The 11743-nt window shown below is 40.8% G+C and overlaps 2 protein-coding genes across 5 annotated transcripts in view; both read left to right on the top strand.

The window, feature by feature from the left end:
• larp4ab (La ribonucleoprotein 4Ab) overlaps positions 1-3495 on the top strand; it is an 11276-nt gene extending 7781 nt beyond the window's left edge. For both annotated transcript variants that reach the window (XM_035661534.1, XM_035661535.1), the window contains exons 14-16: positions 1-110; positions 204-381; positions 882-3495. In XM_035661534.1, coding sequence (XP_035517427.1) covers positions 1-110; positions 204-381; positions 882-1259 — 666 coding nt within the window. In that variant the 3' untranslated portion in view covers positions 1260-3495. The remainder of the gene's footprint in view (positions 111-203; positions 382-881) is intronic.
• A 600-nt stretch (positions 3496-4095) lies between these two features.
• On the top strand, positions 4096-10688 carry atf7b (activating transcription factor 7b). Of its 3 annotated transcripts, none has more exons than XM_035661926.1 (12): positions 4096-4216; positions 5265-5326; positions 5733-5829; positions 5995-6122; positions 6253-6378; positions 6561-6718; positions 6998-7094; positions 7199-7318; positions 7514-7663; positions 8175-8363; positions 8491-8596; positions 8746-10688. In XM_035661926.1, the coding sequence occupies exons 2-12, from the start codon at positions 5279-5281 to the stop codon at positions 8979-8981; spliced, it is 1455 nt and encodes a 484-aa protein (XP_035517819.1). In that variant the 5' UTR covers positions 4096-4216; positions 5265-5278; the 3' UTR covers positions 8982-10688. The 3 variants fall into 3 exon arrangements, with proteins under 3 accessions (XP_035517819.1, XP_035517818.1, XP_035517820.1); XM_035661925.1 differs by having other exon boundaries at positions 6253-6390; XM_035661927.1 differs by having other exon boundaries at positions 6253-6390; positions 8719-9741.
• Positions 10689-11743: the final 1055 nt, after the last annotated feature.

Below are 11743 nucleotides of genomic sequence, written 5' to 3'. Positions count from 1 at the left end.
GCTCCTGTGACCCCGGTTTCGAAACCGGCTCCTGTGACCCCGGTTTCGAAAACTGCTCCTGTGACCCCTGCTCCTGTGACACCGCACACAGTTGCACTACCAGTCTTAAGGTAAAGTTTACTTAAAGCTTATAAAATGTACATAAATGTCTGTGAATAAGGGCCTATGCATTGGAAAGTAATTTGTTTTATTTTTTTATTTAGTACTTCTCCTTCAGTGATGGAAGAGGTTAAAGCTGAACCTCCGATTCCAAAGGGAACAATCTCCTCGCCCACACAAGCTGCCTCCCCAACAGCCTCTGAACAGGCCGCCTCCTCCTGCAGCGAGTCTGTTCCTACAGAAGCACCTTCCCCATCTCCCCCAACTCCCACATCAGACCTGGTAAGGCCTGTGTTCTCGTCTAGAGTGCCACATTAGCTTGCAGCAGTATCAGCTTATAGCTTCCTGTTGATTCATCGGTCATTCTAAGATCTTCTCACACTGCTTGGTTTAATGTAAAAAATGACATTGTGCCACAGGAAGTATTAATATAAAACTTGTATGAAATTGGAACAATACCTTTTGTGGGAAATGCAAGCTGTAGTCAGCTAGTATTCAAATAGGTTTCAATGGATTCCAGTTGTGTCCTTGAGTAGAGGCACAAAACAGGTCAAATGTATAAAAACATCTAAAGAAACTTCTTGAATGGCCACTGCAGCATAATCCACTTCTCTGGCGTTGGTCTTAATGGTCGGTGTGTTAATGATATAGTATTTTAATATTTTGGATCATATGGTTTTCACCTTTTTTTGTTCGTTACACACGTGGTGAATTTCCTTTTATTTCTGGATCATTCGTTTTACTTCTTGATTTTTAATTTTCAACCATTAATCTCTAACCAGGGGTCGAGAAAACTCAGCTATGCAGAAGTGTGCCAGAGGCTGGCCAAGGACCCACCCCCAGGACAGACGCCCACACCCTCCCCCCCTGCCTCCGCACCCAGCCAACCCCTGCAAGAGCTTAAGGTCAACAGGGTTGAGGAACCTCGGACAAACTCCAAGCGCACTACAGACAAGCCAGAGAAATCTGGACCGAGCCGCCCTCCTCGTCAGCCATTACGTTCCTTTAGAGGGACGAATGGCCAAGTTAAATTTGGAAGCGCAGGGCTGAAGATTCGGGAGCATCAGAGAGGCCTGAATACTGGAAAACAGTTTTCCCCACAGCGGGGTGCCAGACGCAGTGGCAAAGAACAGAACATTCCCCCAAAGTCATCAAAATAACTTGAGAAAAAGAAACTTATAATACATGAACTAAAACAGAAATGATAACAATATGTGTAAATATGTAAATAGACAGATGAATATATTTCATTTGACAGACTTTGTCACATAACTTCTTAACTTTGATGCCGAAATTAACCTAAACTGCTGAAATTACTTGGAAACACTGTAAGGAGATTTCCCTTTTCAGATAGTTCATATAGTCTGCTGACAGAATTGCAGACTTTAGGGGTGATAAAACATATTTAAAGTGATATAACCATGGCATTATCAAAACATGCTTCCATAAACGGGCTAAATCTGTAGCGCGTGTGTGTATATATGTGTTTGAGATTGTGAGAGGCAGAAAGAGGGATCTTGTTACTTTTAGATATAAGGTAGCCCAACACTTACCATGTGTTGTTAACCAAAATGACACTGTGGCACACTTGATTTCTGTCAGAGTTGTTATTGTTGCCATGTGATTCTTGAGCTTTTTTTTTTTTTTTTTTAAATCAAATTTGTTTTACTTTGAAATCAAGGATATATAATTATTTATGAAATGAACGATATTGAATCAGTGGCAGTGGTGTGTGTGTGATTAACAGAAGGTTTGAACTTTGATGTGTAGCAGTGTCAGAAGAAAATTTAATTATTGTGGATTCTACAAATGATGCTAGTGAATACTAAGTTACACATTAAGAACATTGCATTATATAATGATTATAATCTTTCAGTGTGTTGGTAGTAGTCTTTGTAATGCAGATATTAGATAAATACTGACATACTAACATTTTTAAAAAGCCCTGTAGTGTTACAGGAGTAGATGTGTTCCAGTTTCCAGTTTCAGTCCTGGCTTTTGGTCTCACAGAACGTACACATTTTTTAAACTGGGACTAGTTTAAAAGATCACCCACTAATCATGTAAGGTGTGGAGAGTTCTGTATTTTCAATTTCTGGAAACTTTTTAGAGTTGGATCATAGATCTTAGAAGATGCAGCTGTCCATTGGTGACTAGCATCTGCATGTGAATTGCTAAATATACTGGATCATCTGAGGGACCTCAGAAATTTGTCGCCTCTTCTTTTTGAAAGTAGCTATTTGATGGTTGATGCCATGCCTACTGTCTCTGCTTGATTTGATGACATTGATTGCCTGCATCATCTTCTTTTGATTGGTTACATAAGGACAGATGTAGTCCTTTTGCCGTAAGACCACTTTTGGGCTTGATTTTGTAAATGTCCAGTAGCTTTCTTTATGTATATAAAGATTTATTTTTGATCTGGGTTGTTAACACACTTGTGTTCCTGCTATATTTCATTTTATATTAATTTGTAATGTTTTTCTTTTCACGATATTCACTGATTCTGTAGTATTTGTGTTTAGATCAGAGAAAATATGATTATATGACAGCCAGTTAACGGCGAGCAGAACACGCTTGTATCTGTTGTGGGATGAATTAAATGCACTATCAAGGATTTGAGTCATTACAGAATTAAGTAATGGGTGTTGGAACAGAAATGACTAACATGCTTTAATGCGTTTTGTTTTTTGTGTTCTCATGTCATCTGAATAGTCTGTGGTGTTGCAAATGGAAATGAACAACAGATGGGTGAAGACAAAGAATTGCAGAGTTTCAGGATTAGGAGGATAAAACATTTCACCATGGATAAGTGTTGAGTCCTGACGGCATTGTACAAAATGTTGTGTTTTGTAACCAGTAGTGCAGTTGTCTCCTGTGTATACATGTCTGTGTTTGATAGTGTAAACTTGTGTGCGAGAGAGAAAGAGATTGCTTCAGACTTCATGGAACTATTATCTCAAACCAAACCCTCCAGTGCCTTAACAGTGTCTCATTTCAGTATAAAGAGTGCAACTATTTTGAGCACATCAGTTTGTCACACTGGACAAGGCTGGTTCGTTGGTTGTCAAAACCCAACATTATCAGTTTGACTCCCAGAGACACTAGATCCTGTTGAATGTAAATCTCAGTTTATTATAGGTGCAGCTGTAAGGCTGGGGCTGGTAGGAATGGAGCTTGATGTGTATATGTGTGTGTGTGCATGCTTGTTTGTCCATTATGCGTGATGCAGTTTTATTTTGTTAGCTTGTTAATCTAATTTCTGTCTAAAAATCTGAATCCTGTTTATAACTTTAACAATGAAACATGGGATTGCAATTTTCAGCCAAGTACACACTGGTTTATTAAGTCAATATTTTATTGCTGTATGAAAATAAAGATTTATTTTTAAACAGTCATGTCTTATACTTTGTGTTTGTTCGCACAAACAGTTTCTCACACAGTGGATGTAAATAAGGTTTCAAAAACACCTCATGTGTGACTTTGTGACATGTGACAGGAATTTGTTAGCACAACTATTGAGCACAACTTACAAGACAGAGACAGACATAGACAGAGACAATGTCCTGCCACACACCACTAGAAAGGATTTGTTAATGGATTTTACATGTCATCTGCCAAGTAACCATCCAAATCCAATACCCTTCAACATTATGTAACTGCTGTAGACATATACGGGTCTTCACTGAGTGTGTTCAGGAGATCTGCGTTACCCTAACACACAATACACATATACACCTATATATGTATATGTATATGTATAATCTGAGTATATTTAAAGATTTTTTTTTTTCTTTATTAAAGGATCTTTACGATACAAAACAGTAAGAACAAGTAGGATGAATACAGAGAGTACATGAAATCAAGAGCAGAGCCAGGGGGAGTTTCAAATATATACATTTAGTATATTTAAAGATGCAGGTAAATATTGAATTCACATTCGTCACATCACGTTGACGTCCCCCCCTCCCGACGTCAGTGCTGTTACGTAACACAGTGCAAAGTTGTCGTTCTCGCGGTGTTTTGCTGATGGCAGTGTCAGAGTGTCAACAGTCAACAACGAGCAGCAGCAGAGTCGGAGCAGGGAGGGGGGAGTAAAGCGGCTGTTCAAACGTCGGTGAGTTCACTCACACTTCACATCATCTAACGTAAAATGTCACATTTTGGCGAAATATTTCCAGTCGGTGTTCATGAAGCGCGTGGTGTTCCCGTGCGAGCTCAGCTTTCTTTAGCATTAGCGTGCTAACGTTAATGTGCTAACGTTAATGTGAGCTCAAAGGGTATCTGCGGTTAGCACGTAGCATTAGCGGAGCTAGCTGTGTTGTGACTGGTAGCCACATTCATAAAATTCGCTTTGCCAGTCGTGTGTTATCTGTCATTAGCGCACGTGATGTTTGCGTCCACCTGCGTTATAATGACACGGCTGTCAGGTTTCGGAACCAAGGTGTTTTGGTACGGTTAGCGGTGAGGTTGTGCTAGTTTAAGGCCCATCTCTCACAGAGTCAGGGCTAGCCGAATAACTGGCACTTAATGTTCACCTATCCACAGTCCGTAACCTAAGCCGTCTAGCATAGCAGGACGACCTCGACAGTGATAGCCAGCTAGCGCCAGTGCGTTGGTGACACCGTGGGGCAAGTTGCATGGTAGCTTGCTCTGCCTCTGCTGCCTCATCCTCCCTTTTAACGCGAACGTTAGTCCACGATATTTATCGACCGAGTCCTGAGCAAATGCTCCAAACAGGCCGACAGTCTTCGGCCTGTTTACCTGCTAACCAGATGTCACCAGGGTTTGTGTTATCGTGTTTTTCCACGTTTTTGGTGACAGGTGAGCACATGCAATTAACGGCGCTAAACACATCTCTCCTCTCCTCTCTTCTCAACAGGTGTATGACATTCATGACATGTAGAATGATGCTGTAGGTGGACACATTAGCAAGTTAAAACACAAGACAATATGCCAAAATAATAAGCAGTGATATTGGAATATTTTCTGCTGAACCAGTTGTTTCTGGGTAATTGATGCGTGTAATTATCTAACGCCAGTGTAGATCATTAAAAAACATAGCATCTGATCATTAACAGTAAAGTCTTGTGTCTTATTAACTCGAGTCTCAGCTGTTGAATGAAGAAAGCTGATAACAAGTTGCTTTCTGTGCTCTTTTGCAGAACATTTGTCTGAGATGGGGGATGATCGACCTTTTGTATGCACTGCCCCTGGATGTGGGCAGGTATGATTTCTCTACACATTATTTCATATGCACATCTGCAATAACCCTCTCTTTCACTCTATTTGTGTTTGACACCCATGATCATCCAGCCCAGAAATCTGAAACAAATCTAACTTTACACAGGCTCACTGCTTATTTAGCTTACAGTTAACTTTACTGTTAAAGACAGTACAAAAGCCAAATTAGTAGAAAATGATCAAGCACAAATAAGACTGCTTTTATAGTGCCCTCCCTCACTGTGGCCCATCTGCACACCACGCAAGTGTTATTCATCTCACATCATCTGTAATTAAGTTATACTGATGAATTCTTTATTTGTCAGCAGCACAGTAGACTGACAGATGCTACAATTCACATTCTTTACATCAATACTATATTATATTTGTCTTATCTCCTCTTGTTGCAGAGATTCACAAATGAAGACCACTTGTCAGTCCACAAACACAAGCATGAAATGACATTAAAATTTGGGCCTGCCAGAACAGACTCTGTCATCATCGCAGGTAATAACATTACCATTGATTTATTAAATAAAGCTGAATTTAGGGGTAAGTGGTTAGTGCTCTGAATACCTGTATTGAAACAGTCCTGTGATGTCTTTTGTGGAAGGAGATATTTCTATCCTGTAACCCTCTTAATATGTTTTGGGTTTTTTTTTTTTTTTGCAGACCAGACCCCCACACCCACACGTTTCCTGAAGAACTGTGAGGAGGTTGGACTATTCAATGAGCTGGCCAGCTCCTTTGAACAGGAGTTTTGCAAAGCACACGAAGACGAGCAGAGGACAAAACACCCGGTGAGAAAAAGAATGAATGTGCACCTTGAATGAATGCCACACTGTTGGTTTCCTGTGGTTACCAGATAAAAAGTCTGCCACAGTTTTATTATTTAAAGGCTTATATACATCTGCTGCCCTCTGCTCTAAGGCTGCACCTTTACAAACACCATCTGAAGTGAAAGACGAGGATGAGGGTCCTTTACAAGTTGATTCGTCCTCCCCTGGAAGTCCAGATTCCTCGTCCAGTATGTCAGATGACAGCGGGGACTCAAGGGTGAGAGGCAAGGTACAACACATTGCCACAAACTGTGTCTTTGTGTGGTCAGCAAGCTGGTTAACAGAATTACAATGATTAAGACTTACTGTATACTTAAACATAAAACAATTATTCCCTGTTCATTCAGACAAAATACATTTATGAATGGAAAAAGATTGTATTTTTTGATTTGTCAACAGGAGATCAACACAAAACCTGTGGCAAGTTCTACCCCCACTCCAACCATTGTGCGTCCAGGTTCTCTTCCCCTTCACCTGAGTAATGACTCTCTTCACCCAACTCTGCCATCTCCAACATCTGTCATCACACAAGCTCCACCCTCCAACAGACAGCTTGGGTAAACTAACTTATTTATTTGTTCATCATCTACTGATAACACAGTGCAGAGGAGGAACGTGTGGGTGGAGGCGGATGGTTTTGAGAGATAAAATCAAATCCTTCTGAAAGTGATACACATATTCCTCACACGCATATTCTGTTGCTCTAACTGCCATGTGATTGGTATTTGAGAGGCTAGGTACAATGAGCACTTGAAATGAAATACTTAATCGTATTTTGTCCGTGGGCACAGAATGGAGCAGCAGCCATTTACAAGTATCTGATGTTTTGTCAACAGCTCCCCAACAAGCGCTTATCCATTGGTGAGGCACCTCCCCAATGGACAGACAGTCCCTCTCCTGCCCAGTCCTGTGCAGATGACCTCCGTTATATCTGTAAGTGATTTTCAAAACTGGGGGGGGGGGTTAAAAACGAATTAACTTTAATATTTACCATGTCCCATCTGTTTCTCTCTCTCTGTATTTCTTATAATGTGGAGCTTGCGAGGCCGGTGAACTCAGTGCCTAACATCCCTGGGATTCCAGGACCTCCAGTTGGCGGGGCCAGCAGCGGGTCATCCTCCCCGTCTGGGTATAGTCTACACTCGGAGACCAAGATGGTGAGATTATCAATCATGATGGCGTGTGTAATTTTTTTAATAAAGTAAGTAATAAAGGAATTTGTAAAATAGCTTTTTACACTTTAAATGTGTTGTATTATGTGGTGACATTTCCATCCCTATTTTTACCAGCTCTTTTTGTGAGCTTAACATTCAGTAACCTACATGGAGTGTTGTCTTTGTGTGTTGTTGTAGCGGCTGAAGGCAGCTCTAACTCATCAGGGCACAGGAGCACAAGATGGAGCTGGTGGAGGTGCAGGATCCATCCCTGCTGTCCCCCAGCGGCAGGAACAGAGCCAGCAACCCTCTCAAAACTCTGATGCACCATCACCTGCCCAACCCCAGGTAATGCACATGGCATATGAGCTTACATACAGATCCTAACTAGGATAAGAAACATAAATGTCTACAGTGTACAGGAAACATTTGATTAATGTGAATATATACAATGACATGGAACCTTAAAGTAATACCCCAAATGTGTCTTGAATATCACTCCTACCCCTATAACCTAAACACCTTCTTGTTCACCTTCTTCTTACTACCACCACTCGTTACATTATCCATTGTCAAAATTTTACATGAATTTAAATTATAATTGGCTATTTTTCAATGAGATACTAGACTGCATTGTGATGAATGTGGTTACAAATAATTATTTTCTGTACCTTAACATTTGAATGGTCCACTGTGGTAATATTGACATTTTGGATTCACTTTACATTGTGTTATTTTTGTCCCTTTTTAAAGGAAAAGCAAAAAACATCTGAAGACAAGATATTTCTGTAAAGTCAACATTTGCAAAACTCAGGACATGTAACCTAAAAGTATTTACTGCCCACCCCAAATTCCCCAGGTGTCCCCTGCTCAGCCAACAGGAGGCCGGCGGCGGCGAGCTACAGAAATGGACCCTGACGAGAGGAGGCAGCGTTTCCTGGAGAGAAACCGAGCGGCCGCCTCCCGCTGCAGGCAAAAACGAAAGCTGTGGGTTAACTCTTTGGAGAAAAAGGCAGATGATCTTGCCAACATGAATGTCTCCCTGTCGGTTAGTCTTCCATTTCCATTTTTCACTGCAGGGTTGTGTCTGCAACATAAACATTGGTCTCCTTGATAATGTGACAAGATGGGGCATGCTGGGAATGATGTGTGTGTGTGCTTTGTGTTTCCATAAGAATGAAGTAAGTCTACTGAGGAATGAGGTGGCACAGCTGAAGCAGCTCCTCCTGGCCCACAAAGACTGCCCTGTCACTGTAATGCAGAAGAAGGCAGCTTTCTTAGGTAACCATTGCAGGTCGTGGACCGACCAATGAGCTTCATGCACTGTATTATTTCTTTTGTCAGGATCCATCTGTCATTTCATCCATCTAATGTATTCTTCTTACTCGCTCACCTCTCTTAAGGGTGAATGTTACTGTCTCTGTCTCTAGCTGCAGGAGGAGAGGAAACCTCCAGGGATACTTCCACTGAACCCATTGGCTCCCCGGCGGCAGTTATCCAGCACGGGCCGTCACCCCCCGCCTCGGCCTCCAGTCCGGGGACCACCATCAACGGGCTGAGCGTTCGCGCTGCAGAGGCGGTGGCTATGTCAGTTTTGGCCGGCATGGGATCTGGTCAGCCGGGAGGGATCGTCATGGCGACGCAGTCGCAGTCGGCCCCAAGATGATGCGCTGACGTGGGAAGCCAGTATAAACTCGAGTGGCATTTGGAGGCTGGACTGGTGCAGAGTGTTTGAAAAGAGGGACCGGCCCTCAACCCTCAACCCAGACTAAGATACTCTCCTCCCCTCACAGCCAACGATAATCACACAAAGACACGGCACAGTGCCTCTGTCAACCCTCCAGTCCCAGCAGGCTCCCCTTTCAGAGAAGCTTCGTCACTCTCTGTATGTAAATATGAATTACACGTCGGACACTCACTGCAGGGTTTGGGGTCATTTCTTGTTCAGTTATGACGGTTGTAAAAGGTTTTAGATTGGGATGAAACGTATGAATGAAAATGTCTCCTTTATCTTTTATTTTCATTTTACTTAAAAATGCAGCTTCAGTCCAACTTTGTCCCATACACTGGCTGTGATGAGGTTGGTTGCTTTCCAGACTGATAATTTTACTTGTATTTTTCAGTTGTAAGAAAAGATTTGTATGCCTGATACTGGTTATTGACGTCATGTTTTACCGATGAGGTGAAAGTACGGTGAGAGATTGTCTAGTGGATTGCAGTAAAGGCAGCCTGGAAAGTGTTGCTAATGCTCTCTCTTGTTTACTTTTAAACCTGTCCTGTTCATTTTCTGTCTGTTTCCCTTTTGAGGTAATTCTCCTTAAATATACATGATGGTTTAGTCAGCTGAGTGCATAACAAACCAAATTGTCAGTGTGTACGCAGTTTACCCTGAGTGTGTGTGTGCCTGAATTTTTTTTTTTTTTTTTACCACCCTTTTTTAAGCCATTTGGTCATTACATTAGTCGTATGTATCAAACCCTATTGACTGCATGGATTACTCAAGGCTGAAGAATACCACTGTTTGTTTGTGCTTCATCATACTATCACTGTTTATTGATCTGCTTTTCTTCTGTTTTATAACATGAACATATTGATGCAAAAATTGTCCTTGTTATGTAAGGATTCCATCCTCAGTCCTAATGTAACACTTGAAATGGTTAGCTTTAGAGGGCCTTTAAATGATAATCAAACATAATAGATTTTAAATCATTCACCCTGGCATTTCAGTTGAGGAAAGAGTAGTGCAATATATTTTTCTATTGAATATCAATGTTCTTGCATATAGTTGACATGTGTAGCCCAGCTGCTGAGAGGGGTTTGGTCTATTTCAGTTGAAAACTAAAGTTATGAGGTGACCAGAGAAATGTGAATGAATGAGATTGGTGATAAGAGCTCTTCTGTAAAGAATTACAGATGTCCTAGTCTTGGGTGCTTTCCAACATTTGAAAAGCCGTCTTGTATCATGAAGTAGACTTAATACTTGTGCAAGGTGCTTCTTTTGAAATTTAAGTTTTAAAATGCAGATTATTTTATACCGTATTGTACTTCCAAGACTATCATGTTGTTTTTTCCCCTCGTGTGTCTTGTTTATTTTTATAACATGTCATTGTTTTAAGATGTTTATTTGTTTTTCTGTGGGCATGTTAAGCTTTTTTCCATTGTGTGATGGTATGTCCCTTTTTATTTTGTTAAAGAGGGTCCCTTTTATTTGTTTAACAGAGGTTAAACCACACGGGGAAAAAATATCTCAAATGGAGTGAGTTTGTCAAATACTCAGGCCTCAAGGTGGGAAAAATTACTTGTGTATAGTCTCAACTAATGAATAAGTTGTCTCGGCAAATAATAAAATAAATTAATTAAAAAGGAAAGCTCATCAGCATGTTTTCACCTATCCACACTTTGTGCCTTTCATGTATTACTTTTACATTCAAGTCACAGAGCTAAGCACCCTTTTTTCTGAAGAATAAATACCCAGGGATCTTAAAAAAAAGGTTGTTAAACGTTACTGGCAATTAATCTGAATGTATTTCTAAAGTTAAAGCAACAATAATCTATTTTTTCCCACAAAAATGGATCATAGGACCACAGGCGATCCGGCCCAGAGCCAAACAAACAGTGAATGGCTGAAGACGCTCCTCTGAGGAGTTGCTGATGGTAAAGACTAAAAGGAGAGTGAACATTACATAGCCAGAAACACAACTTCAAAGGGGTGCTAATGTTGTTCTGTATCAACTGGATGTGTAAATAGACAAGTGTTTGTTATATTTAATTTAAACGTTAATAAAAATGTCAATGTTGCATTACAGTTTGTTTCCGCTGCCCCCATGTGGCCAAAAACTAGAGCAAGTTTAAGACTCTTTAATTATCTTCCCAATGACAGAATATTTATATGACACAAGAAATACATTAGTTGATTTAAAAAATATGAAACCAAAGCTAACAATCAAGCTTAACACCAACATAGATACATGTAACTTATCATAAAACATTTTATTTTAGTTTCAGGTTGCACAAATTGAGCGTGGACACATTTCCGGCCGCCATCTTTGTTTGGTTGCATCTTTGAGCGCAACTTGATAAAGTGTTTTAAAGTCTTTTATTTGTATATTTTTCAACAGAGATAATATGTTTCTTCCAAAATGGTTAAAAGACACAAGTATAGAAACCCCCCCAGAACAGCAGCAATGGTTGTTAAACAATCTTCAGGACCCTTTATTGTTCCGAATAGCTGTGAATCCACTGTAATGATGAACGAGAGGCTCAAACTGGGGCTACCTCCCACCTGAGGGGACGGTAGCAGGTGAGATGCATCCGGAGGAATGCTGCTGTTCTCTCTCTCTCTCTCTCTCCCTCTCTCTCCCTCTCTCTCTCTCTCTCTCCCTCTCTCTCTCTCTCTCTCTCTCCTCCCTCTCTCTCTCTCTCTCTCTC

The sequence above is a fragment of the Morone saxatilis genome, unplaced genomic scaffold (genome assembly GCF_004916995.1).
Source record: "Morone saxatilis isolate NCDOM2014 unplaced genomic scaffold, NCSU_SB_2.0 Contig18, whole genome shotgun sequence".
Classification (NCBI taxonomy): Eukaryota; Metazoa; Chordata; class Actinopteri; family Moronidae; genus Morone; species Morone saxatilis.
Note: the sequence above shows the minus strand (reverse complement) of the source record. Positions and strands in the feature narration are given on the sequence as shown.